Genomic DNA, 26,057 nt, shown 5'->3' with positions numbered 1-26,057 from the left:
ATAATCAAACTGATGCATGTTTGTGTGACACTTCCATGTCGTTGAATCGAATGAAAAAGACGTCGTTGGAGCCGCCGAGGCTAACAGATGACATGTCGATCCTTACGCACATGAGGATGTGCTGCAGAAATATTACGCGTAGTTCCATGAAAAGCTCATATAATGACGTTGTCGGGTGCTTTGCAGAATATGAACAGAAGCTGTAAACAGATGATTGGTAGTGTCAGGTTGAGATCTACAATTAGTGCTACATGGAAAACACTAAGGATTAAATGGATGCCCTGAACAGACGGAAACGCTTCATTCTGCAAACCCGATTATGAAACGGGACAAAAAGATAAAAGAGAGGACTAAAATGTAAGGAAAAACAAGTCTTGCCTTTTACTTTGCAGTCATGTTAAATCCTGTCTAACCCATCGCTGCCATTCCTTAGAATTTCACTCGCATATTGAAATCAAATGTAAGGTCCGTCCGGTCCTTGTTTGTTTTTGGAGTCCTGACGCCTCCTCTGTCACTCAGCTTGGCTCGTTTTCATCCAGGTTGGTTAATTCTTGGAGATTTCTTAAATACACAAAAATGGATGCAATGAGGGAGTGATGGAGAGGGAGGAAAGGGGGGGAAGCAGGAGGCGGAGCGATGGGAACACATAGAAGAACCAAACCCAGAGGACGCTTAGCTGTTCATTGACAGCAGGAGCAAAGCAACATGGGAAACACGGGGTGGAGTCCCTGTGCATCTGGAGCGGATTCGTTCTAATCTAGGAGCATGGGCATGGAAAAGAACAGTACATGAAGACAGTTATGTACTTTTAAAAGGCATTATAGAGTGACACAGGTACGATTAGTTATGTCATTGTTTTAATGTATTAACTTTACCACTATAAATTGCAGCAACTTAATTTTCCAAGTTTCATAATTGTAACCACAACGATTTATTACGCTTTGTGGTTACAATTATTTAATCGTGTTGGTAAAAAAATACCAAAATGTGAATAGCATGATGAGGACTGTTTGAAGGACACCATTATGCTCATTTTTCAACCTTTTTGTATCAAGTTGTGGTCTCCTATAGAGCAGCTACACACAATAACCTGTACAGAAAACCTTTCCATCTTGCAGAATCCAGCTTAATTTCCTTTGATTTGCACTTCCTGACAAAAATGTGTTTATTCCATTAATTTATTCCACCCACAGGTGTGCCCACACGTCCAAAGTGCTTAATAAAATATAACCATATAAGGAAGTCCACCCATCTGTGATGTCACAAAGGAACAGTTTTACCACGCCTTTTAAAACCGAGCGTTTTGATCCAAAAAGCTGTTTAGGGCTCAAAACTGATTACTCTGAAAACTCTGAAACTTTGGCATCGTTTAACATGAGAATACAAAATTCTAACTACATTTACAGGTCAGGGGAAAAAGGGTGTTAAATGGATCAGACAATTATGAATTCAGTGCATACAGAAATTTCACCCAGAATCCAAACATCCCTAAGTTTTTGTGAGCAAATTCCTAAATGAAGTTAATCAATTTATATTACAAAAAAACAGTTATCAATGGACTAAACAAAACCTATGATTGTCTGACCTCAAGCTGGCTCAGGTATCAGTGTTGACAGGATTTAAAGGACTACATTAAGAGGATAAGAGGACGTACCTCATAAGCAAATTAGTACCCAGATTAACAACACACGCTTGAAGGAAAGCTTTACGTCAAACGCTCATGAAGCCCAAGTGAGAGTTGAATTACAGGTGGTGCCGATAATAAAACATCTTATCTTATTTAACTTGATAGGCCTTCACTGAGAACCAATAGACAGCAACACGTTTGGAGATGAAGGAAACTACATGTAAGGAAACTGATGTGTTCTTTATTTTTGCTAATTGGTATATATAATCACATTATAATTGAAGTCACATATCAACGCCACCCTGACGGTGTAGGTGTGTTTTGCCCTTGTGTTTCACTTGACCACAGCCACAACATGCTTATCCTTCTCAGACACCACAGGTACACTTCCTGGTTTGCTGTGCTTGCGGAGATTCCTCTCCCTAAAAGAGAAGGAAGAAACAGAAGTGAGTAAAAACATGTTAGTGATCATTTTATGAATGGATGATTACAGATGGGGATGAGAAAACAAGTAGGTGGGGGAGGAGAGCGATTGATCAAACACCTAAATCACTGGCGGCACTAACGTGTCCTGATAATAACACATAAACCACACAAGGTAAATCATTCACAGTAGCAGTCATGCAGGTCTGACGTGTGAGAATAGTGCTAGTTGAAAAAAAAAAAAAGTGGGGGTGTACACTGCAACTATGACTCAGTAGCAGCAGGTTGAAGTGGGACAATCAATCTAGCATCCGAACAGTGAATGAGTATGTACGGCTTATTGAGAACATGTCATGGGAGAGGAAGGTCCATCAGTGCCATTTTCCATGAGGCGAGTGGGACAACTAAAGGTCAGACGTAACCTGGCAGCAGCCCAAGGTCACTTTCACCTCCGCGAGTGGACGTGTGTCACTGCCGCAATTACCACTAAGAAACAGCAAAAGGAAATGAAAACCTACTTTTTGCGGCGAGCCTCTTTCATTAACTTCAGCTCCTTCGACTGGTTGAAGAGGGTCTTGGGGAGATGTCGGTGTTGAGCGATACGTCTGATCTGCGGGAAGTCCTTGTACTTCTCTGTCAGCTTTTTCCTGTAGTTGGTGGCCTCCCTCTCTCGGGGGGTCAGCTACAAATCATCGGGGGAGATTGGTCAGTTGGATTTGAGACACAGAATAGACAAAACTGCTCATTAACCAAACCACTTGGTGCCCGTTTGACAAGGTTCTGTAACAAGTCCAGAAACGGATAACAAAGATCATTCATCATGTAGATCATTAATAATCCGGCTGTGATAAGTGAATTTCCGCAAAGTGGGATTCATATTTATAACTGGAATATTTCCATAACATTAATAGCACCCTATAGACATAAAATAACACATATTTAGTCACCTTGCATTGTATTTGTATGCATTACCAAACATAGTAGAAATAATCAAAGAAAATAAATGTAATATTACAGCAGTAGCCCATGTTATTAAGATTATGATTGTGTTATTACTGTGCATGTTGTGAGATCATTTAAACCTACAAGTCTGGTGCTTGGCTCACAGATCAATTACTGACACCTAGTGACAAATGTAGAACAGTACATTCCCAATTAGAACATAATTTAGGCAAAACATGTTGCATTTGCTTCAATATGCATATTTTTCGAGTGTACTAGGACCCATTCAACCATGAAACAGCATGATTTATTTATAAAAAAATGTTTTTTTAAAAACCTTGACAGAGTAAAGCCGCGAAATTGGAACGACAACATGGCAAGGGTGGACTGTGCACAGGTAAATTATGCACCTTCTGCCATCTAGAGGAAGATAATTTAAATATTCTGTCTGTCATAGATGAAAAATATATATTTGTAGGAGATAAATAATTTCAGGAGTGAAATCAGATAACTTCTGCGAAATATCCAATGATCTCTCACAGCACACGGCACAGTGGTTGGCTAGGGACTAGGGGACATTAAAGCGTATATTTTTTTACTTTAATATGTACTTGTCTCGAGTGGTGTTACTATTAGTACTACTAGCAACAGTTGTGTTCTTAAGATGCTGAAGTGTTGACCTGCGCAGTAAGTAGCGACTTCATCCCAGCAACGTGGCCATTCAAAAGTGAATCAATGTCTATTAAAAAGTGACGAGAGAAGCTTAATAACGTTCATGCCGCTCATAAAAACCACAAGCTCCCTGAACTTGTGCTGGCTGAGGCCGCCATCCTCAAAGGCTTTTATTCTAATTAACAGCAATGATTTGTCTGGATTTAGTTTGTCAGAGCCGTGAGACGCTGATCTTGTTGGACTACTCTAATTCTTCAGGTAGCCGGTTAAAATCCCTACAAGACACAGCAAAACAACTTGCAGGCAATGGGGATTATTGTCATAGGAAAATGCTCTTTTTTTTTTAAACTGTGTCCCTCCAGTGGAACTGGGGAAGGTAGTCGGAGCCAGGGAAGTCTGGCCTACTGAGACTGCTGGCCCTGTGAACCGGGCCCAGATAAGTCAAAGAAATGGTTGGTTATGTGAAGAACAGTAAAGTGGACTCACATTCAAGACTTCAAGTAGTGTGATTTATTGTGTGACACGTACGAATGCTAGAAACATCTGCTTGTTTTTAAAATTGTCTACGCAGTTATAACTGATTTCATATTGGGAAAATTACATTGAATCACAAACACTGAGGTCGACCAGTGTCCTTTCAGCAGTCTCAACTATTCTTGACTATATGGTGGCTTTACCTTCCACTGTGAAGGAGTCCATTCAGAAGAATTTAAAAATGATTTAGTTTAAAAGGGATAGTTCAGAGTTTTTGACATGACACTCCCATCAACAGTGTAGTGCATCAAAGGTGAGTTCTGGGTGTTGAACAAAGTTTTCCGGCTACTTGGTGGAATCACTGTAAACGATATGCGTTCAAAAGAGTCATACATTTGCATCACAAAATCGTTTTCCATGACAAAGTCAGACGTCACAAATCGCTCTGCATTATTTTCTTTCCCTTTCGAATCACTGCACATTACCGCCTACGTATGTGTTTTACAGTGTTTACATGCATGGATAACGACCACTGCAACGTTGAGAGAGTTAAAGTGACAGCTAGAGTGGTATTGTCACAGAATAAAACATCTTAAAAAAATGGTGCGGACAACAAGAACGTGTCTGAATGGCCCTATATATTCCATGGCTGTTCTGTCACAGACTATCTGTGCTGTACTAACTAAGCTGTCTGTTAGGCAGCTTTGGCTTCAATGGTTGTAAAGTGGGAACCAAAGTGGCAAGGATCAGTGTGTGTGTGTGTGTGTGTGTGTGTGTGGTGTCCACAATGAGGACAATTACGCTCCTACTCACCCAAGACAGATTATCATGTTTTGAATAGTTTTGCTGTTCCAGCATGTGTTCAACAAATCAACTTGCCGGAAAACTTTATTCAACACCAAAAACTGACCAGAACACTACTCATGTAACGGAGTGGGGGGGAAAGTCAATGATGATGATGCACTACACTGCTGATGCGAAGTCTCTCTTTAAGAGCAAGTTTGCATTGCATACAATATTTAATGTTAAATGAAAAGTTTTAAAGCAGAACGGGAAATGCAGCAACTAGAAGACTGAAGTCTGTGATGCTTTGATTCAGCAGTTCAGTATTTCTTGATAATGAAAGACACTCTCCGTCCAACTTGATTGTTAATGCTTCATTATGTAGCGAACGGCCGTTTTAAGTGATTGGCCAATTTAAACTGCTGATAGGAGCAGGCTCCGTTTGATCTCTTTAAGTGCAACGCTTGCAAATAAATCTTCTCTTACACAGCGACAGTAAAACAAGTGCCAAGTGAGCCCATTCCGCAATCTGAAGCAGCATTAGTAGAATAAGCAGAACTGACTGATTTGGAATGAAAGATGGCTGTTGGAAATAAGGGCAGGACACCATTGATCTTTATTATATCGTCATAACTGATGTTTGGAGCATTAGAACATATCACGGCCTCTTAAAATGAGTTTTATTTGATTGTTAAGCCCAACATTAAACTTCTGTGGTAACAGACTGCACTTTTTGACTGTGTAAAGTTGTTACAAAAATATGAGGTCTGTGAGGACTTCCTACTGCTCCAGCTGGTACTTTTACTTAAATGAGTGATTCTGCTCTAAATCAGGCTAATCCTGACACTGTCGCCCACTGCCAAGGTGGGTATGCTGGCACAAGTAAGTCATTGATGAGTCAGGTAATAAATTGGAGACGGTGTGACACGTGTCTGACATTTGACAAAGATCGAAATGTTAACTGTTTAGTGTTAAAGTGTTTAATGTAATTTGTTGAGCAGATGCCCCCAATCTTCACCTGAAGTAAAAAGGTTTAAAAGGTGGTACTTACCACTCCTAGTTTTTCAGATGCAGTCGCTTTCCACAGCCGAATATTCATTTCATCCGACCCGCTCAAAATGTAGCGGTTGTCTGCTGACCACTTGATGCAGATGACATGCTGCATGCGTTTGGTGTGGTACACCTCCCTGATGGCAGAAGAACAGTCAACAGTGAACCTCATTCAGTCCCAGCCATTTTTAAAAGCTGATTCCTCTCAGTACCGGACATTTTGATGCTATTGACTGACTTTTTTAGGGCACATACAATATTGTGTTCTTGAACGAAATAGACAAATAGATTCTAATACAAATACATTAGACTCATATTTCATCAGAAAAAAAATTGTTTAGCCAAAATGATGAAACAATGCTGCCACAACATAACACAAAAAGTGGTTGTTTTACATGAAAATAAGTGTGTGTGCATATATATATATATATATATATATATATATATATATATATATATATATTCCATATAAAAGGGGGACCACTTATGCTCATTTTTCGACCTTTTGTATTGAGTTGTAGACTCCTATCGGACAGCTACACACAATAGAATATATACATGAAAGTTCCTATAAATCTGTAAACGAACAAAACTGTATTGCTTTACCTTGAAATGCCAATTTCAAAGTGAAAAATCTATTTAGGTTGGTACTGACCTACTACGGCCACTGTCCTTGGGGAAGATGCGGATGCTCTTGTCAAAACTAGCAGACACAAACTCTTTTCCAGTGGGGGAATAGTCAACATCTAGCACTGCAGACACGTGGTCCAAGTGCACGGTGACTGGCTGATGTAAGTGTCTCATGTCGTACGTGTAAAGGCTGGAGAAACAGAAACAAATGATCTGGCATTCATTTGAAGAAGCCTACATTGTAAAAGATACTTTTTTCATTCCAATGTAAAACAAGGGCATAGCGACATATATACATACAATTCTTGTTTTTGATATGGATATTGTATAATGCATTCCATCCTATATTTTTTTCATATAAATCATTAAAAACCCACAATTGATAGGACTTTCATGCCTGTCATATTTCACTCACTTATAGTCTTCATTACAACATGTGAAGAAATAAGCTTCCATTGGGTTCCATGATAACGTGTTGCTCCTCATTGTCATGATAACCTACAGATGATTAAGAAAAATACATAAATGTCCTTTTATGGAGTAAACAAACATCAAAATCTACAGAAAAGGCATGGTGTGACTGTACCTTTTTAAGAGGTGCTGCTTCTCTCATGTCATACAGCACAATGCTTCTGTCAGAGGAACAACTGGCAAGAAGTTGAGTCTGACAAAATAACATGACAATGTTACCACAATGTACAATATGTAATATTTGTGAGCAAGACTTGAATATGTCTTTAACAGGGAACATGGGGGAACATGGGGCATACGATCATTTCAATGATCAACTCAACTCGTATTGATGGGAAATACATTCTGTCAGAGACTCACCTCCACGGGGTTGAAACGGACAGAGGAGAAGCTGTCTACGCCCCAGGTGAAAGAACGGATGGGGCTGCTCCTTTGCTCATCCCAGATGTCCACCTGCTGGCCACATGTTGCAAACACACCATCCGTCTGGTGATGGTCAAGTCCTGTGAAGACTGTCTGTAATGAAAATGCACTTATTTTCACCACATGACAACTTAATTTATTGCAGTTAAACTTACAACCTTTGGTGGAGAACAGCCCTTGTGATGCAAGAACATACCTTGCCAAGAATTGTGTTAAGTGGCTCCTCTGCCTCCCCATAACCTGGGGCTTCCATTTTCCATTGCTTGATTGTTTTGTCATCACCAACCTGTTACAAAAACAATGTACGTTACACACAAAATTAAACAAAAAACATGACATAAAATGCTACATTCATCTTCAGTATGGTGAAAGGAGCAGTCACCGTGAAGAAGGACGTCCCACAGAAGCGTACAACCATTCCCCGGACAAAACCTTCATGGGCTTGGAGTGTGCGGATGCATTTCCGTGTGGAAAGATTCCACAATTTAACCTAAGGATGACATTTTTTAATGTTAATGTTTATGTGTCAAGCATTTGAAGAATTAACACAGACCAAATGTGGGTTATATGAAAGATAGGAATATTGAGAAATCACCTCCCCATCACAAGAGCCAGACAACAGCAATGAGAGGCTGGAGGTGTGCTTGGCCATGCAGTTCACTCCATCTCTGTGTCCATCCAGTGATGCAAGGAAAGGCTTTGCAAACACCCTGTCCAGCTTAGTGGCATTAAGAGCCCGGGTGTATTCTCTGCACACCTCGAATGGGTGAAGTGATGGGTCATAGTTTCTGGGGACTGGAAACAAAGGACACTTCAAACCATTGCTCAAATTTTAAAGATAACATTTTATAAAGTTAATGTTTAAATCACGTTTAATCTGGTTGACCCAATCTCGCGTCTCGTCTCATGAATTGAGTGTCTTGTGACACGTCTACTGTATAGGTAGGTAGGTGGGTAGACAACAATACATATTAAGGTTGCTTCAGACAGGGATTACATTGATTACATTTTACGATATATTTTACTGCTAACTCGATAGATATATTCGTCTCAACTTTTCAACGCTCGTACGTGCCGATACACTGGTGAATTTCAATGTGTTGCTAGCGAAACTAGCAATACTAGCAAGCCAAGCTAAACAATACTTACCACGCTGAATATCGAATTTGGTCTCCCGGACGTAGTCGTCCGGGTTCCTCGAGAGGACTTTTACTTTCATAACAAGTCGGACAAAATTCTACTTAAAATGTACTTGAGCTTAATTTTAAAACAAAGTTTGTAAACACAAATCAGCAGCCCATGTGTACAAATATCCGGGTAGTAAACCGCGGTGCATTGTGGGAGCTCAAGCCATGTCGATTATGGCGGCTAGGTGGCGCGCCAATATTTATACGTAACATTGTTTTGTTGTTCTGTAATAATTACATTTAAAATACTTTTGATCATTTCTGTTTGTTAAAATAAGCGTATTGTATTTGTATCGCATGTTTATTCGTAAAGTATGTCAAAACCGGAAGTACTTTAATGTTTCGCCACCCAAACGAGGGGCAAGCAAGCGGAAGCACAACATCTTCCCCCATCCGGTTGATGGCGATCAACTTTTGCTTTACTAACCGTCAGAGACAGGAGAAGAAGAAGCAAGGTTGACTTTGGTAACTGCTTGACACTATGCTGACTTAAGGTAATACTACCGCATGTCAAAAACGTGGATCACAAGCTAACATGCGTTTGTAGTTAGGTAGTAACAAAGAAGTCTATAGATATATACACTGTTATATAGTACTATATTTCTTCATTAGCGTAACGACATGTTGCTGTAACTATGCCGGATGAATGTAATGTAGATTTCTGATTCCGATCTCAGGGTAACATCAGCCAACATGAGCACCGGGCATGACCGCGGTACAGTCAGCCTCAGTGATGCCAAGCCGGACTCTGCCTCGTCATTCCCCGGGCACATCATGCAGGTTTTCAGGCAAATGAAGATAGAAAACCTGGTTGCTGGTCTCAGTGGAGGAGTTGTGTCAACTATGGTTGTTCACCCTCTCGACCTGGTCAAAATCAGGTTTGCAGGTGAGCCATACAAATGTATTTAGCATGTCTATAATGGACTGTGCATCCACATGAAATGGGACTTACATTGCTTTGACATATTTTTGCTGCAGTGAGTGATGGTTTGGAATTACGGCCCAAATATAACGGAATACTGCACTGTATGAAGTGTGTATGGCAGCAGGAAGGACTGAGGGGACTCTACCAAGGAGTAACCCCCAATGTGTGGGGCGCCGGAGCATCCTGGGGCCTCTATTTCTTTTTGTAAGCAACATTTTGATTGATATTGTATCGCCTTCATCTGATCTGTGATGCACTTCCTTCTCTACAGCTACGAAGCAATCAAAGCATACGTAAAAGACGGACGTCAGACAGAACTGAGTGCTGCTCAACACCTGGTGTCTGCAGCCCAAGCAGGTCAGTTTGTAACAATTTCAGTGTTGACACAGTCTTATTCTCAGCACTCAAGTCCACAACATTAACCAGATCCTCTGGAAGAAGTTCTTTGTCAGGTGGGCATTGTGAGCTGCAGACGGGGGGTCAGTCATCTTGTTCTATGACCCTTGGGATCTTTTAAAATAGGTTTAAAATAGCTGCCTTACAGCATTCAACCTCAGCAGCAATGACGCTCTGCTAGAGGCCTTGTTTGATTCTGTATTTATTTAGTTAAAAAGATACAAATACAAGTAGAATTAGCTCTAAGGGTAATTTACATATGTAACCCCGAGCAGGTCAAAGGTAGACGCCAAACCGTCACACAGAAAACCTGCAGTTTCACTCCCATGTCTTCCTTTAGGCATTTTTAAAGGTCTACTTAAAACCTCCTTAAGATCCAACCGTGCAAAACATGAAATGTATCATTTTTTCAACTGTATATACTGTAAATTATACATATCTCCAGGCATCCTTACACTCACCATAACCAACCCTATCTGGGTCACCAAGACCAGGCTTGTGCTGCAGTACAGTTCTGACCCAACTAATAAACAATACAAGGGGATGCTGGATGCACTGATCAAGATCTACCGCACGGAGGGTGTGTCAGGACTCTACAAGGTCAGTGTGTATTTGTACTACAGTGGAGGTTATTGTTTATTGTTTGTTGTTTGTTTATTGCAACAGCTAATGCAAAACAGACAGTAGTGTGTCTACAATGGTGCTGCTATTACCATAACCGCCACTAGAGGACGCTAAAATTGCATTTAGTCCACCTTATATTTTGCCAACATTTACAGCAAAACAAATATTCATTCACTAAATTGAGCATTGAATTCCCTTATGTTTATGTTTAGTGGCAATGAATGTGTCTTAAAATGACTTACAAGGTATAATCTTGTCTAAGGGTTACGTTCCTGGTCTCTTTGGAACGTCCCACGGTGCCCTGCAGTTCATGGCCTATGAGCAGCTCAAGAGACGCTACAAAAAATACAAGAAGGTTCCTGCAGATGCAAAGCTGGTGAGTTATTTACTAATTGATTGTACTTAGACATACAGAACCAGGGTTGATATTGTATTTTGTATGACTTGTATGCTAGTTTTTGTTACTCCATTGATCGCTTCATTTGTGAACAGAACGCATTGGAAAACATCACGACAGCAGCACTATCCAAAATATTTGCCGTGGCCACGACGTACCCATATCAGGTGGTGCGAGCTCGACTGCAAGACCAGCACAATACATACAACGGTGTAGTCGATGTCATCACACGGACATGGAGGTATGACTGACGGCTTACCAGCGATGCCTTCCACAGCTCTGTATGTTAAACATGGTTGTGTAATCGCTGTCTGCAGGAACGAAGGTGCCACCGGGTTCTACAAAGGCATCATCCCAAACGTGATTCGTGTCACTCCAGCATGCTGCATCACTTTTTTAGTGTATGAAAATGTCTCTCGCTTGCTTCTGGGTACAAGTTAACAATGTTTACAAGTAAAAAGGAACATTCACTCAAAATATATGAAATGGGATTGTGGAGCCACTGAATGGGGCGAGTCCTGATGCCTGGAAGGATGAATGCTGCTGTAAAATCAGGTTTTTTACAATATTAATATGTACATGTTTCAAAGGAACTTTCATAAAATGTTTGTACAGTGAAGCTAACATTTTGTTTATTCTGTCTGAAAAGATTGAGCAACAGTAGCAGAAAGCTTACATTAGATCATAAATATCAAATTCAAGGCTCAGATTTGGAAAATAAAGACATTTTTGTAGCCATTTTTTTTACTTTTTTTTTTTCCAATTATGGTTGTGGAAAATGTTTCAAAATCTTGCTTGTTCTAAATCCAAAATCCTTTAAAATTGCATGAAATATTGAATTTCTTCAATATTGTTTATATAATACTGTTTATAAAATATATAGAAAATCTGTAATGTGAATCATTTTCAATTAAAAAGTGAAAATACTTTTAATAGCTCACTTTTTTTTGTTGTCTTGTGCCATTTTCTTGTAATTTCCAGTCAGATGATACCTATTCAAAAATATAGGGCATTGAGCATAACTATTACTTATAATATTATTAAATTGGACTTTAGTTTAAAGAAAAAAATTCTGTGTCATTTTGGAAATTGTATTTCTCAGCAATAGTATTAAATGCTGGATACGCCACTATGTCCCTGACAAAGTATTTTGTCAGTACTCCATCGACTCGCTAGTACAAGGAGCCTTTTTTCGAATCTAATAGAGCACTGATAGAAATTACACTACCAAATATGCAAATACAGTTCGCCCAAATGAAGGACTGTATTTGATAATATGGATCGTTTACAAAAGATCACTTTATTGACAAGACTAGCGCGTATAAAAAGTCGAATGAGTACATGTATACATAAGGGCAATGACTGCCAACAGCACCTGTGAGTAGAAAAGTTACAGTACAAAGGTTTGTTTTGTTCTTTTCCTGGGAAAAGGAATGTCAAATCAAAAAACGTCCCAACAAAACATTCAAGTTACAATCAGTCATTGTTGTGAGGCCTCGGCAAACCATACCTGCTCATTTGGGAAGGCCAGATATCATATCGTTCCTCTACCAGGGCTAGTCCCGTTCCTCTTATGTAACTTTTTTTTTTTACTTGGGAAGCTCTTCAATGATAATCCTAGAAACTGAATTCCACCCCGTGGATGCATCACCGCGCGGATAGTCGGCGCAGGTCCCCACCCATACGGCCACGTCCACCAACCCTGCTTTCACACCCTCACACAGTCCCTCCACTGAAACAGAAAAAGAACAGGGACAAAGACATGACACATAAATTGTAGGCAACACCCAAAATGCATCGCCACAAAACTGCTGTACGGTATTACCATGTGACCTCTCCCAGTGCGCATTGGAAAATGTTTGCTTCCCAGACTACAAAACAGTTTAACAGGCATGACAATGACTCCTGATTTTCATGATTTCTTCATATTGTTTTCCCCCACAATCTAGATTTAATGTTAATGTGACTGGCAGCATCCATAACACAAAGCTGAGATGAAGATGTTTTGTTCAGTTACCAGAACATAAATTGTATTAAGGGTGAGGAGCTCAGTCATCCGGGAGGGGCCGAGGAGTCAGTTGAGGTGGCTCGAGCATCTAGTCTGGATGCCTCCCGGACGCCTCTCTGGTGACGCCCAGCCGGGAAAAGGCCCCGGGGCAGACCTAGGACACGCTGGAGGGATTATGTCTCATAGCTGGCCTGGGAACGCCTTGGTGTCCTCCCGGTGGAGCTGGAGGAGGTGGCCGGGGACCGGGAAGTCTGGGCTTCCCTACTGAGAGTGCTGCCCCCGCGACCCGGACCCGGACAAGCGAAGGAAAATGGATGGATGGATGGATACTGTATTGACCTACTGTGTTTCCGCATCCTTACATTTTTCTCTATGTAGCCCCGGGTCGATGCCAACCAGTGTTGGACAAGTTACTTAAAAAAAGTAATTAGTTATAGTTACTAGTTACTTCTCCAAAAAAGTACTCCAAAGAGTTACTCCACTACAAAAGTAACGATTCATTCATTTTCAGCTTCAGTAATATGGGTGTAGAAAACAGTAACGGCGTTATGCTGACAGTAAAAATAATTAGTTAGTAATTAGTTAATTAATTAGTTCCCATCATTGATGCCAACCCACGCTAGAAAAACCCCAATGGACATACTTTACACGGAACAAATCCTCACAAAGTCCATCATACCTGAGGATGTCCTGTGGATGTTGATGGTGGAGTTGAGCTCTGGACTTCCTTGGTCCAAATAGATGATGGACTCTATTGGCAGAGGCGCCACGCATTCCGCTCCGTTGAAGGTGAAGTACCATCTCTGGCAGCAGGCATTCTTGCACTTGAGTCTGAGGGAGCCACTAAAGAGGACTCGGAGGGCGCTGTCTGAGCGCAACTTGGTGAACGTACAGTCCTGAAACACAGACATGTCACGCCTTATAGTTAGAGTATTCCGAAGAGGAATGTCTGGAAGACATTTTATTAATACTTCCTGTCAGAAGCTATCATCCATCACTTAATTCAACCGTTATGAATCGGCCTGTTTCACTCGCAGCTCCAAACATCCGTCAATGCAAATACACTTACAGCGATTTTTCCCAGGTCAATCCCATAATTTAAGGAATTCCAGGCACACTGCTTGTAGTTGGGCTTCCATGGTTCCTCGAATATTTCGCTAATGCATTCGCCCTTCTCGCCTTTGAGCCCGTCACGTCCAGGAATGCCCGGCGTTCCCGGGATGCCGTTGGTTCCGGGGTTACCGTCTCTGCCAGTGGTTCCCGCTGGACCCTGCATGCAGCTGCCATACTGTAGGAAAAAAACAACAAGAGTTGAGACTTCCTGCTTTCTGGGAGTTAAAAGTTCACGCAGGGCGGACTGCTAAATTTAACTAAGTCATCATTAAGCTAGATAGTTGGAAAACTGTGATTATCCTGATGTTATGGTCCTGCTCGGAAGTTTAAACAAATGCAAGTAACTTGCTAATTACATTGCATGACTTGGCATAAGTTTTGTCCAGACTCCAAATGTCCAGATCCCAAAAGGAGGCGAGCCTTTAAAAATGCCTTTTTTCCCAGCATGCAACAGTTTACAGCACATGACCAAAAAGCAAAGGAATAGGAACAAAGAGCTTTTACTGCACATTCAATCTCCTTTCTCAGCTTGAATCCCTTTGGGTGAAGTCTAAAACTGCACTTCAAGAGATCACAATCTGGAAAACTGCCTTCATGTCGAAGTAATGATGGTGTTCTAATGTCGGATGAAGCAGATGGTCCACGGTCTGTTTTAGACATTATCATCCTTTCCCGGCTCAACCTGGAGATGTGATATCAAGCGTGAAGGAAACCCGGGGAACCTGCAGTTAAAACAGCAGACCTGAAATCTGCTCAGTTTGACTTATGTAAAATATCCAAGTGAATGTTTGATTTAAAGCAAAATGAAGGAACGGTCTGAGTGTTGCATTTAAGGGTGAATTTTCTCATGAATGGATCCACTGTCTGCCCGTCCACAGTGCTGACTTTTATACCAACTTCCTGCATCTGAAGCGCTGTGCTGCTGGCATGAATTATACAGAATATTCCCAACACAGTCCGTTTCTGTACATGCTGAACAGAGGATGAAATCACTGAATCTAAACTACTGGAATCACAGGAGGACTGCAGCTTTCCACAGCAAATATAAAGCTTGGCTTTTCAGGATGATGACATTTTTTTTTTGAATGAGGAGGTCGAGCTCGGATTTCCAACACCACAAAATTAGATTATGGAATAACATGCTGTTCATCCTATCCGTCCAATGTGGTAAGAAAAGTGCACTAAACATCTTTGGAAGATTATAAAGGCAAATTTGCTGCTTCTCCGAGCTTTAGGAAAAAAAGTGGGCTGTGAGTGCTGACTTCTATTGGGAGCTTCAGGGGGGTCTGGGGGGGGGGTCTCAGCAAAATAAACAGTTTCACTTTCATTTGATTCATTCCCAAGAGAGTTCTGGGGAATGGACTATAGCACTCTGTTTCACTAGTGGCCACCCACTAAATCTTGAGAGTCCACCGAAAGAGGGGTTATGGGAGAATACAATATTTGTCATTTTGACCCCCCCCCCCAAAAAAAAATAAAAACACAACCGAGAACCCACATTTTTATCTTGTTTCAAGCATCATATTTATAAAATATGTGATTTACATTTAAATAACACGTTTGGCCCCCCCCCAAAAAAACACAATCGAGAACCCACGTTTTTATCTTGTTTCAAGCATATTTGTAAAATATGATATGTGAAAATGTGTGACGTTTGCCCCCCCACAAAAAAACCACAATCGAGAACCTACGTTTTTATGTTGTTTCAAGAATCATATTTTAATAAAATGTGCTTTACTTATAATAACACAACATTGGCACCCCCCAAAAAACCCACGTTTTTATCTTTCAAGCATATTTATAAAATATGTGATTTACTTTTAAATAATGTGATTTACCCCCCCCCAAAAAAAACCCAAAACCGAGAACCCACGTTTTTATCTTGTTTCAGACATATTTGTAAAATATGATATGTGATATGTGAAAATGTGTGACGTTTGCCCCCCCCCCCCAAAAAACACAACCGAGAACCTACGTTTTATCCTGTTTTAAGCATCGTATTTAAATAAAATATGTGCTTTACTTATAAATAACACAACGTTTGCACCCCCCCCCCAAAAAAAGATGAGATCATGAGAGTCAATACAATATTTGTCATTTTGCTCCCCCCCCTCAAAAAAACACAATCGAGAACCCAAGTTTTTATCTTGTTTCAAGCATCAAATTTTAATAAAATATGTGCTTTACTTTAAATAACTCAACGTTTGCACCCCCCCCCCCCCCCCCTCCAAAAAAAGATTAGATCTATCATGAAGGCACCCGGTATCTCCATTCCCTCTTACCTTATCAGCGTCAGGATCCTTTCGGTATCCTCTACTTCTCACCTTTTCCACGCCATTCACGGGTAAAGTCAGGCAGACGAGCAGCAGCAGGCGCCGGGAAAGAGGAGACATCATACGGTGCAACTGTGCCTTCTCCCGGGGAACTTTGGTAGTATAGAGTCGGTCTGCCTCCAACATCACACCCCTCTCAGTGCACAGGAGGGCAGGACCAATGGGAGGGGGGAAAGGGGGATGCAGCCAACGTGTAAAGACGACCTGGAAGAAGACCATGGTGCTTAAGAGTTTAATAAATGTCTGCACTCTTGAATGCATAAATAGAAATAACATGCATAACTTTATGATTTCCAATATTTATTTGTCAAAATGGGTAGAATATAAAAGATACACGTTTCACAGGTTCTCTCAAAAAGTAACAGTATTATTTACGCAGGGAACTGCCAATAAATCAAAATACAGAGAATTGCCTCAAAAAAGTAGTACAATAGTTTGACAGTAGTTGAAGTATACTTGTTTCATAAATAATGACTTATCCTTTGTTTCCAGAGGATGGTTTTACAAGTCTGATCCCAACACTGACATCACTCCACTACACATGGAACAAATATTGGTTTACCTTGGAACACAAATTAAAGACAGATTCATGCAGTAACTTAAAAATACTAATTCACAGGATCAACCATGATAGAAAGATCTATACAACAGAATGACAAAAAAGGAGCAAAAACTCTTTAAGAAAACATTCTAAAAAGACAAGCTCTGCATTTCTACTGTAAAGTGGTTTTTTTCTTTTTAAGTAGAGTATGTTTGATGGGGTTTGAAGGCAAACTCTCTTGGTGGAAGACATAAAAAAACCACAAGGACACTTTCCTCTTACTGTCGGTTTGGAAACATAACATAATGACATCACATGCTAAAATACCCAGTGTAGTGACTAATTCAGCTAAAGAAAATATAATATTCACATAAATATGTCCATTGAGCTTCCCATAAAAAGTAGAGTTCATATTCACTGCATTTTATAATAGTTGGCATGCAGCTGTACTAATAAAAGCTTGGTAAAAGTACAAAACCACCCAAATTCTGTTAAAAGGCTGATAAAAAAATAAAAATAAAGAGGTAAATATCACATTGTAGAAATGAACATTCAGTGTCTACAACTCAACAGATACAATCAGGGTCGAAAGACGTAAATAAATACACCTGCTGCTGGTGTACTAGATCATTTTTGGATAGCATCGTCTCAGCAATTGCCGTCCTTCATGTCTTTGCTGTCCTCAGGCACCTTGGTCACCTGATGGTGGGTGGAGTCTTGGACGCTTAAAGCTGAATGCGGTTGTGCGACGGGATCCGGGACCGGTCTGACCTCTGATTGCTCGCTCATTGGAGTCATCCTAAACCGACCAGGACACACTAAATGTTATTCCATGCACATGCAAGATGTGTTTATGAATAATATTACGTGAGGAGTTCCCCAGGGGTCAATACTGGGACCAAAACCGTTCAACTTGTACATCAATGATATCTCCAAAGTTACGAAAGCTGTTTGGTAAATTTCTGGGGATCATAATACATGAAAATATGAGCTGGAAATCTCATATTACACATATACAACATAAAGTGGCCAGAAATATTTCAATATTGAACAAAGCAAAATTTGTTCTCAATCAGAAATCACTCCACACTCTTTATTGCTCTCTGGTTCTACCATAACTTACTTATTGTGTGGAAATATGGGGTAATAACTATCGAAGCTAAATGTACTGCAAAAATGGTAGTAAGGATAATTCATAATGCTCATAAAACTCCTTATTTCTAAAATTACAAATACTTAACGTTGCTGATATAGTTAATCTTCAAACATCTAAAATAATGCATAAGGCTAAAAATATCACTATATTGACAGTTACTATGGTGCCCATTATGTCATTGTATGCTCATATCACCTCGTACCACTTCGGTACATGACAAAATAAAAAAAAAACCTTTTCTAGGAAAGCAGGAAGTGAACAAATGTAACAGTTACTGATTGTAAAAGTACCAGATGAAGGGGTAGGATTTAATAAGCTTTGCTTCTTCCTACTCCTTTTGAACATGTGGAACTGTGAACTGATTATGTGATGCATTCAATTGTAATCTGATGCATGTTCAAATGAAATAAAATCATTACCATTACCAATAATGGGAGGTGTGGTTTAAATGAGACGAGTACAGTGGAACCTATAACGGTGAATTAATTTTCAATTCTTTCCTGGAACTAACTGTGTCCAACCTGAGAGGCATCACTGTACACAAGAAGGTTAGAAGGTTCACCAAGAGGTTAGATGCTAACAGTATTAATGGCTACCATTACCTTGCATCTGGCACTCTGCTGTGCAAACTCTCAGAATGGCTGCTGACCTTCCCGGAGCTCCCCGCTTTGCTACGTCTCTCTCCCCCTTCCCTGTCTCGCTCCTTGTCATCGTGCCTGGAGCTTCGGCTAGAGGTGCCCTTGTCCAGGTGCGCCCTGGCAGCGCATTGGAAGTGGAGCTCATTATTTCCCAGAGGTAAGGTTACTGAATTGGCTCCACCGGTTGAAGCAATGGTTGGTGTGGTGCCGGTGCTTGTGCCCATCGACTTTGAGATGACCTTGAGCTTGTGGGAAGTAGACTTGTAGTGCTTCTTCTTGTGCTGGACACGGCTGTTATGCTTGAGGAAGAACTCACAGGACTCTTGGAGCACCCTGCGGCTCTCGCTGATTGGACTGTGGGTCACAGAGCAAGACACAAATGACACAGAAATATACATTGTTGTAATTTGTGGAAAAATTAACGACAAGGCAACAAAAATGCCCTCACTCTCTTTTTCGAGTCCTGTTGAAGAAGTAGGCCCACTCAGAGCAGGTCTTTTTGCTGCTGACCCAGAACACTGCAGATATCCCAACCACCAGGGTCATCAAGTACTTGACCAAGAACAGAGTGAGGTCTGGGCGCTTGTGCACTATTGTCTGAGAAGGTATTGTTCATGTCATTATTATGAGAGGAAAAAAATCATTTAAAAAATCATTTTAGACTGTAACATTACAAAATATTGAAAAAGTGAATATTTTCTGCCTGTACTGTTTGTGTGACATCAAATTAAAGTGTTGCTGTGTAATTCCCTAATGTTTTACATGAAGAAAAGCAACACAAGAATGATACCATGGCTTCCAATCACATTCTCATTGTTCAAAGTGACAATTCTCTGAAAGTGGTAATCTGCTATTTTGGTTTACTTCACAACTCTTGACAATGAAAACAACGGGAATTGTTTTTTTGTACTGAATTGTACCTCTTTGCTTTTTGGAATTGTGTCTTTTTGAGTAAAACTAACCATTTGAAGACGTGAACCATTTTTTATGATGAGTTCAATCAAACAAAAAGCAATTTTATAAGAAAATGTTCTCCGATTCCCCCCCCCCCCAGCATCTTCAGTGTTACAGTGCTAGTTACCTTGTATGAACAGGGGATGCTGTATTCTTGGCATCGGTCATTGATCCACGTGTTCTCCCAGGTGCTGCGGTGACTCTGCTCATAAGTGTAGCATGCTAACAGGGTGACCAGCGGGACCAGGTAGAGGCAGCTGAACACGCCAATGCGGATCATGAACTTCTTGAGCTTTTCCTGGTTGCGCTCGTCGTGTTGAATAACTTGGCGTACGTTATTCAGAGAAACGATGCCGGCGAGGATGAGGAAGAGCCCCACTATGACGCCCACACATAGAGGAGCGATAACAAAGTAGCGGAGGGCGTCCAGATCGTACAGTCCCACGAAGCAAACCCCACTAATGTTGTCGCCTTCGACCTTATTAAGAGCTAGCAGCATGACAGTTAGCGCACCGGGGATCCCCCAGGCAGCAGAGTGGAACCACACCTAAAAAGACAGAACACACAGGAGGCCTTTGAAGCTTATCAAAGTCACTTCTGAGCATACATCAACCCTAAAATTAGTTTTTGTCAACACACGAGGGCCCACAATCTTACCGCTTTCTTCTCTATAGCCTCACAACTCCATTTGGGGCCAGCTGCGAGGAACCAGGTGATGGTGAGGATGACCCACCAGACGATGCCGGCCATGGAGAAGAAGTACAGGAACATAAAAAGCAGAGTGCAGCCTTTGCTCTGAGAGCCTAATGCAACTGTATCCACACCAGCAGGATGGGACGCCTTGCTGCAGGCTGCATTGTTGCCCAGCAGGAAGCCAATGAAGTATATGAGTGACACAAAGCTGTAGCAAACGGCATAGAAGATTATTGGACGCTCGGGGTAGCGAAAGCGTTTGACATCGATGAGGAACGTAAGGAAGGTAAAGAGAGTGGCACCCAAGCAGATGATGGAGCATATGCCAATGAAGCTCTTGGCAAATTCAATGTCCTTGGGTTTGAAATACATATTGGAACAAGGTGGAGCACAGTCCTCGGCGCCCAGGAATGATGCACCATAGCCGGGTTTGGTTTTCAACTGGAGTGGACACCAAAAGCCCAGGTCTCTCTTAGCAGAAGTTGAGCTCATTGGGGTGGTTGCTGGAAGATCGAAACCACCCAGAAAGCCACATGAGTCAAGTCTGAAGAAATAAAAGCCACATGTAAACGGACCGAGAAAGAAAATGTTGCATGATTGCTGTGGTTGTTACTTACTTGTCACATTGTAGCTCGGGAGGCCAGATGATACCAAAAATCCGGATGTCCTCCTGACAACCAGACAGAACAGTTTCACACTCCTCTCGACATGGTAGATGAACCATGTTCTGTTCTGTGCATGCTGGAAAAAAGGCTTGGCACAGGAAGTGGTGGACATTCGGGGAACAGTGCAGATTTGCCAACGGCATGAACGGCTGCAACAAGAACAATGACACGATGTTCAAAACTTACACAATATTGACCAAACCAGAACACATTGCACATTTGTTCTTGGTCTATTTCACATTCTGACATCTTTAACATTGGCTGAAGTTGCAAGTTTAAAGGAAAACTGCAGTCAAAATAGGTACCACCCAATCACATGTCATGTTAGCTAGCTCATACTAATTTGGTTTCGTACAAAAAGGGAAAGAAATATGTATTGATGTTTCATATAGAGATCTCGGTTAGGCCCTAGGCCTGGGACCATACTAAAAATGAATTAATTAATCACACAAAAATGAAAATTAACTATATCATTTTGCCGGGCTCAATACATCGCCATGTGCATGTGTGTCTATTTTCCTCATCTCCCGCCTCCAAACAGGAATTGCTCTCTTGGCATGTTTGAACAACACGAGTTGGACACGCAAACTCCACACAGAGATTCGAACCCCACTCAATTCAAGGCAACCAAAAGCGGATCCAAAAACCTAAAGACATTTTCTGACATTTGTATTTTAAAAAAGGGACACTTGACTGGCTTGAATCCATATTCTTCATTTGCCATATATACGTGGTCAGAAATGAGTGTGTGATTGTTAGTCAAAGAGGCCACTCTTGTGATTGGCTGGTGGATCACATTTGGCACAGATCACAAACTATAACATTGAAATAATATTTGAACTGTTTAAACCAATTGAGAACTCATAAACCTTTACATCAGACACCGATAATATTTATAATCATAATATACTGCAACACGGCCTACTATTCATGTCTATACTTTTTTCAATCTTTGCTGAAATTCAGTCTGGCAGCAAGTCCACTTCTCCGACAGTAAGCACCATTGTTTCTCAAGAAGCCGAGGTCAAGAAGTCCTTCCAAAATAGTCAAAAGAATGGTTTGATGCTACGTTTCATAGTTGAGGAGCCTCCAACGATCCAGCTATGTTCCAGCACATCAGTGACTCACTACATTTACTGAAAAGCTAACTGGTTCAATCTTGTATGTGTTGTTTTAATGTGTTCATAAATGACATCTGCTTTGACTCTTGTGGTTATGGTGCTCCTCAAAGGCATAAAAAAAAAAAAGATGACTGCTGGTGTCGTGTAGTCCTGTTGCTTCTACTATAAACTATCACGCAAGCCTGCAAAATGAAAGGTTTATCTTCTCTAGTTATTTACAAACAAACAATATTTTGCTTTAGTAGAGTCCTGTTTAATTACTCATCTGGATTTTGTCGTAAGACACGGTATTGTTTCTAAGAGGAGGTGCGATTGTGTACAGGAAAGAAAGTTAGTGAGTGATTAACAAGGAGAGTGTGTAGTCGACGTGGAATGCAGCACAGGCTTTGTGTGACTCTGGGCATGACCATCCCCTTCCTGCACAAATCAAAGGATCCACACAACAAAGTCGATGAAGTTGCCTGCAGCCAACAAGGTCACTGTGAAATCAGAAGCCTTTACTTTTTGCCAGACGCCACACAAAAGATTCCCTCAGCACATAAATCTTCATGCTCGATACTCTAACACAACCAGCGTAACCCAAACCTCCAGCCTTTGGGAAGGCCACAACCTATTACGCAACTGAACCTCATGTGTGTTCAGCAACCGTGCTATAAAGTATATACCTACAGTTCCTTTTTACTGACAGACCATTCCCTCTGGAATATGTCATCTCTTGCATGCTAATTGACTGTCATGGTGGTAGCTTGTGGCCTAACGATCCACCGTTATAGCTCATGCATCAGTGCACAGGAGTCGATCTGAACCAAGAACCAAGAATACACTGCAGAAAAACTCTGATCGGTGGTTTTTATCTGGGAAGTGAAAACACTAAAAACTACACAACATGAACAAAACTGAAAACTATTTTAGTTTCAAATTATGCTATGGGAAGGCCGCACAGCAGTCAAGTGGTTAGCACACAGACCTCACAGCTAGGAGACCAGGGTTCAATTCCACCCTTGCATGTTCTCCCCGTGCAAGCTTGGGTTTTCTCCGGGTACTCCGGTTTCCTCCCACATTCCAAAAACATGCTAGGTTAATTGGCGAATCCAAATAATTTCCAAATTATGAATGTGAGTGTGAATTGTTGTTTGTCTATATGTGCCCTGTGATGGGCTGGCGACCAGTCCAGGGTGTACCCCACCTCTCGCCTGAAGACAGCTGGGATAGGCTCCAGCACCCCCGCGACCCTCGTGAGGAAAAGCGCTAGAAAATGAATGAATGATGCAATGGGAAATCTCAGATGATCTCAGCAAACCTTGTGGGACACCATGTCAGATTCCTTTGCTTTTTTGTGATGCTTATTCCAAAAGAATAACAAGTCTTAACATGGGATGTTAGAAATGCAGGTCATCAGACAAGAGGGATATAAACTGACACTTAGTCCACCTTCAACATGTCCTCACTTGTTATCAAAGTGAGAGTTATGATGTTTTTTTACACTTAGGTTATATGTGTTGTGACAGTTAAGAATGTTAGAAATTGAGACGTGTGCACCACATTAGCTTGTTTCATGTTTTTTTTTTTTCTGAGACGACTCACCTCCATTTTACTGGCTGCGATATCCTGATCATAGTGCTCCATCATGTTGGGGAAGAAAGTCATGTTGTAGGAGAGTCCCATGCATCGATGAACCTCGATGGGCTCACAGGTAAAGAGGCTGTGAGCATCGCAGCGTCCCACCCACAGCAGCAACAGGCACGTCAACATGAGCATTGTGAGGGCTGACTGCAAGTTGCTGGATACTTTAATTTACAACGTGAAAAGGGTGGCTTCCTTTGGCCCAAATATGGAATTCCCCCAGATCTTATTGTGCCACCTATCCTGGGGTCATCTCAGGTTAGGCGATGGCAGTAGCAGAGGGTATGACTTCCCCATCAGCCCACTGGACGTACGTTTATATTAGTGAGAGGTCGCGGCCATCACTGTAATTACAAGAAAATACAACAGAAACTTCAGAGATTTTGTCGCACAAACTTATAATTTTGTTGCATTGGATCATTTGATATTCAGGTGATCATCTATTCACTGTATTTTTATACATCTGACAATGTAAATACTCTCGAAGTATTATACATTATATGTGCATCTTGTCATATTTTATATGTGATACCTCAACACGTCATTTATACAGGTAAATAAAAAATATCTACTGGGTCACAACTGGCTTTCATTTCTATGACAGATGTTGGTGAGGTCGATGGACCTTCATACTGGTCTCACTCAGGACTAGAGTCCACCGGCAGGCACATCAAGGCCTATCTCTCTCTCTCTCTCTCCCAAGTGGTCTCAGTCTTCCTGTTGGGTTTGATGCTTTTCATCCTGGACAGTGTTCACCTTTGACCAAACCACTAATAGCACAAATGGACTCTAGTGTGAACACACCCTGAAGCTCATCGTGCTACCAAGAACGCAGATGGAATTTAACTACCCATTTATCTACAGGTTTAACAACAGTTTTGGAAGTCCTGCTTTGGAACCCAGATGGCTGATGCTACAAATGTGATTAAGAAACTAGTTAGCTAATGGTAAAATTGCTTTATAACAATGATTATACATAAAGTATTCCTGTTTACTTTGGTGGAAGTACAGTTGCCCTTAAAATATTTCTAGTCAGTTTAGTGGTGTTTCTTTATTGCCACTAATCATGACAAATTAACTATTTTTGGCTAAATTAGGCAGTAGCATAACTTTATAAACACATATCGGGCCCTTTCGTACACCATAATAACAGTAAGTTAGCGAAACACAATCATTTAAAAATCAACAGCCGACGTGAGAAAGCATTTTAGAAGTGTTTGCATTCTGGTTAAAAACAGTGTATCGACTCGGTGCGGTTTGAATATTGTTTCCCCGTCAATGAAGCACCAACACCGGGGAGACCGTGAAGTAAGCCTCCATGCCTCAACTGCTAACCGTGGATAAAGGGGCCCAAAACTTTCGCTAAACAAAAATGCAACACCCGTAAAAGAAAAGAAATGGAACAAACAAGTAAACTTACCAACGAAGGAGATTGCAACAGTTGACTACATGGATTCACTTTGGAGTAATCGTGTATGATATTTGATAGTTTCCTGAAAAACTCTCAACACATTCCCCTTGCTCTGCTCCAGTCTCGTGCTGCCTTCAAAATCATGGGAAAATTTAAAAAGCACTATTCTTACCAAACGATTACGCTAAATATACTGAGAAACAATATAAAAAATAATACATTAAACCATTTATACATTTTGAAAAGTGTAATGGATTCTTTTTCTGACGTTTTTATACAATGAAGAATGTTCTTTATGTACATTCCCGATGAACTTAAAGGCAGCACGATGACTGCTGCGGATCCAGGGCGATCCTGCAATTGAAACTACAAGATTCGATACCAAAAAGATACACATCCATCATTGCCGATACCTATACTTGTTACTGTACAGTACTTGGACATTTTTAAGCTCACTAAATGATTTATTAATTATGTCATACACACACACACACACACACACACACACACACACACACACACACACACACACTATGTATATAGTTATAGTTATAGTTGGAGCAAAAATAAAGTCAATAATGCAAAATAACTACATAAAAAAATAAAAAATATTACGTATTATATTTGATGGATTGACTGGATATGTAATTCATAATTAAACCAAAACACTGGTGATTTATTTAATTAGCCTGGCTCATTCTTGCTACATTGTTGCGTAATTACGTCATGACGTCGTCCTGTCCTCGGAGGCCCCCTAGTGTCCAAACAGTGTCCAGC

The 26,057-nt window shown here is 40.9% G+C and overlaps 5 protein-coding genes across 30 annotated transcripts in view; 1 reads left to right on the top strand and 4 right to left on the bottom strand.

The window, feature by feature from the left end:
* Window positions 1–857, bottom strand: part of rims2a (regulating synaptic membrane exocytosis 2a) — a 112,008-nt gene extending 111,151 nt beyond the window's left edge. For all 24 annotated transcript variants that reach the window (XM_058053505.1, XM_058053500.1, XM_058053495.1 and 21 more), the window contains exon 1: window positions 379–857. The gene's annotated coding sequence lies outside the window, so the exon portion shown is untranslated. The remainder of the gene's footprint in view (window positions 1–378) is intronic.
* Window positions 858–1,817: 960 nt separating this feature from the next.
* Window positions 1,818–8,857, bottom strand: dcaf13 (ddb1 and cul4 associated factor 13). Its single transcript, XM_058053532.1, has 11 exons — window positions 8,645–8,857; window positions 8,091–8,290; window positions 7,878–7,985; window positions 7,692–7,781; window positions 7,433–7,588; window positions 7,188–7,265; window positions 7,017–7,099; window positions 6,627–6,791; window positions 5,973–6,108; window positions 2,569–2,732; window positions 1,818–2,049 (listed from the first exon to the last, which is right to left on the bottom strand). Exons 1-11 carry the CDS (start codon window positions 8,712–8,714, stop codon window positions 1,962–1,964), a joined length of 1,338 nt encoding a protein of 445 aa, XP_057909515.1. The 5' UTR covers window positions 8,715–8,857; the 3' UTR covers window positions 1,818–1,961.
* Window positions 8,858–8,978: 121 nt separating this feature from the next.
* On the top strand, window positions 8,979–11,897 carry LOC131105423 (mitochondrial folate transporter/carrier-like). 2 transcript variants are annotated; one of them, XM_058053534.1, is made up of 8 exons: window positions 8,979–9,176; window positions 9,360–9,568; window positions 9,661–9,811; window positions 9,879–9,964; window positions 10,449–10,603; window positions 10,890–11,003; window positions 11,120–11,265; window positions 11,342–11,896. In XM_058053534.1, the coding sequence occupies exons 2-8, from the start codon at window positions 9,376–9,378 to the stop codon at window positions 11,463–11,465; spliced, it is 969 nt and encodes a 322-aa protein (XP_057909517.1). In that variant the 5' UTR covers window positions 8,979–9,176; window positions 9,360–9,375; the 3' UTR covers window positions 11,466–11,896. The 2 variants fall into 2 exon arrangements, with proteins under 2 accessions (XP_057909517.1, XP_057909518.1); XM_058053535.1 differs by having other exon boundaries at window positions 9,061–9,147; window positions 11,342–11,897.
* Window positions 11,898–12,313: 416 nt separating this feature from the next.
* LOC131105449 (collagen triple helix repeat-containing protein 1-like) lies at window positions 12,314–16,564 on the bottom strand. Of its 2 annotated transcripts, none has more exons than XM_058053582.1 (4): window positions 16,428–16,564; window positions 14,102–14,320; window positions 13,712–13,928; window positions 12,314–12,756 (listed from the first exon to the last, which is right to left on the bottom strand). In XM_058053582.1, the coding sequence occupies exons 1-4, from the start codon at window positions 16,539–16,541 to the stop codon at window positions 12,614–12,616; spliced, it is 693 nt and encodes a 230-aa protein (XP_057909565.1). In that variant the 5' UTR covers window positions 16,542–16,564; the 3' UTR covers window positions 12,314–12,613. The 2 variants fall into 2 exon arrangements, with proteins under 2 accessions (XP_057909565.1, XP_057909566.1); XM_058053583.1 differs by having other exon boundaries at window positions 16,470–16,558.
* A 198-nt stretch (window positions 16,565–16,762) lies between these two features.
* LOC131105264 (frizzled-6-like) lies at window positions 16,763–25,427 on the bottom strand. The gene is made up of 8 exons (XM_058053208.1): window positions 25,290–25,427; window positions 23,831–24,213; window positions 21,078–21,274; window positions 20,425–21,004; window positions 19,895–20,314; window positions 19,262–19,410; window positions 18,778–19,167; window positions 16,763–17,818 (listed from the first exon to the last, which is right to left on the bottom strand). The coding sequence occupies exons 2-8, from the start codon at window positions 24,002–24,004 to the stop codon at window positions 17,668–17,670; spliced, it is 2,061 nt and encodes a 686-aa protein (XP_057909191.1). The 5' UTR covers window positions 24,005–24,213; window positions 25,290–25,427; the 3' UTR covers window positions 16,763–17,667.
* Window positions 25,428–26,057: the final 630 nt, after the last annotated feature.

The sequence above is a fragment of the Doryrhamphus excisus genome, chromosome 17, assembly GCF_030265055.1.
Source record: "Doryrhamphus excisus isolate RoL2022-K1 chromosome 17, RoL_Dexc_1.0, whole genome shotgun sequence".
Classification (NCBI taxonomy): domain Eukaryota; kingdom Metazoa; phylum Chordata; class Actinopteri; order Syngnathiformes; family Syngnathidae; genus Doryrhamphus; species Doryrhamphus excisus.
The sequence above is the reverse complement of the archived record's forward strand: the minus strand, read 5'-3'. Positions and strand labels throughout refer to the sequence as shown.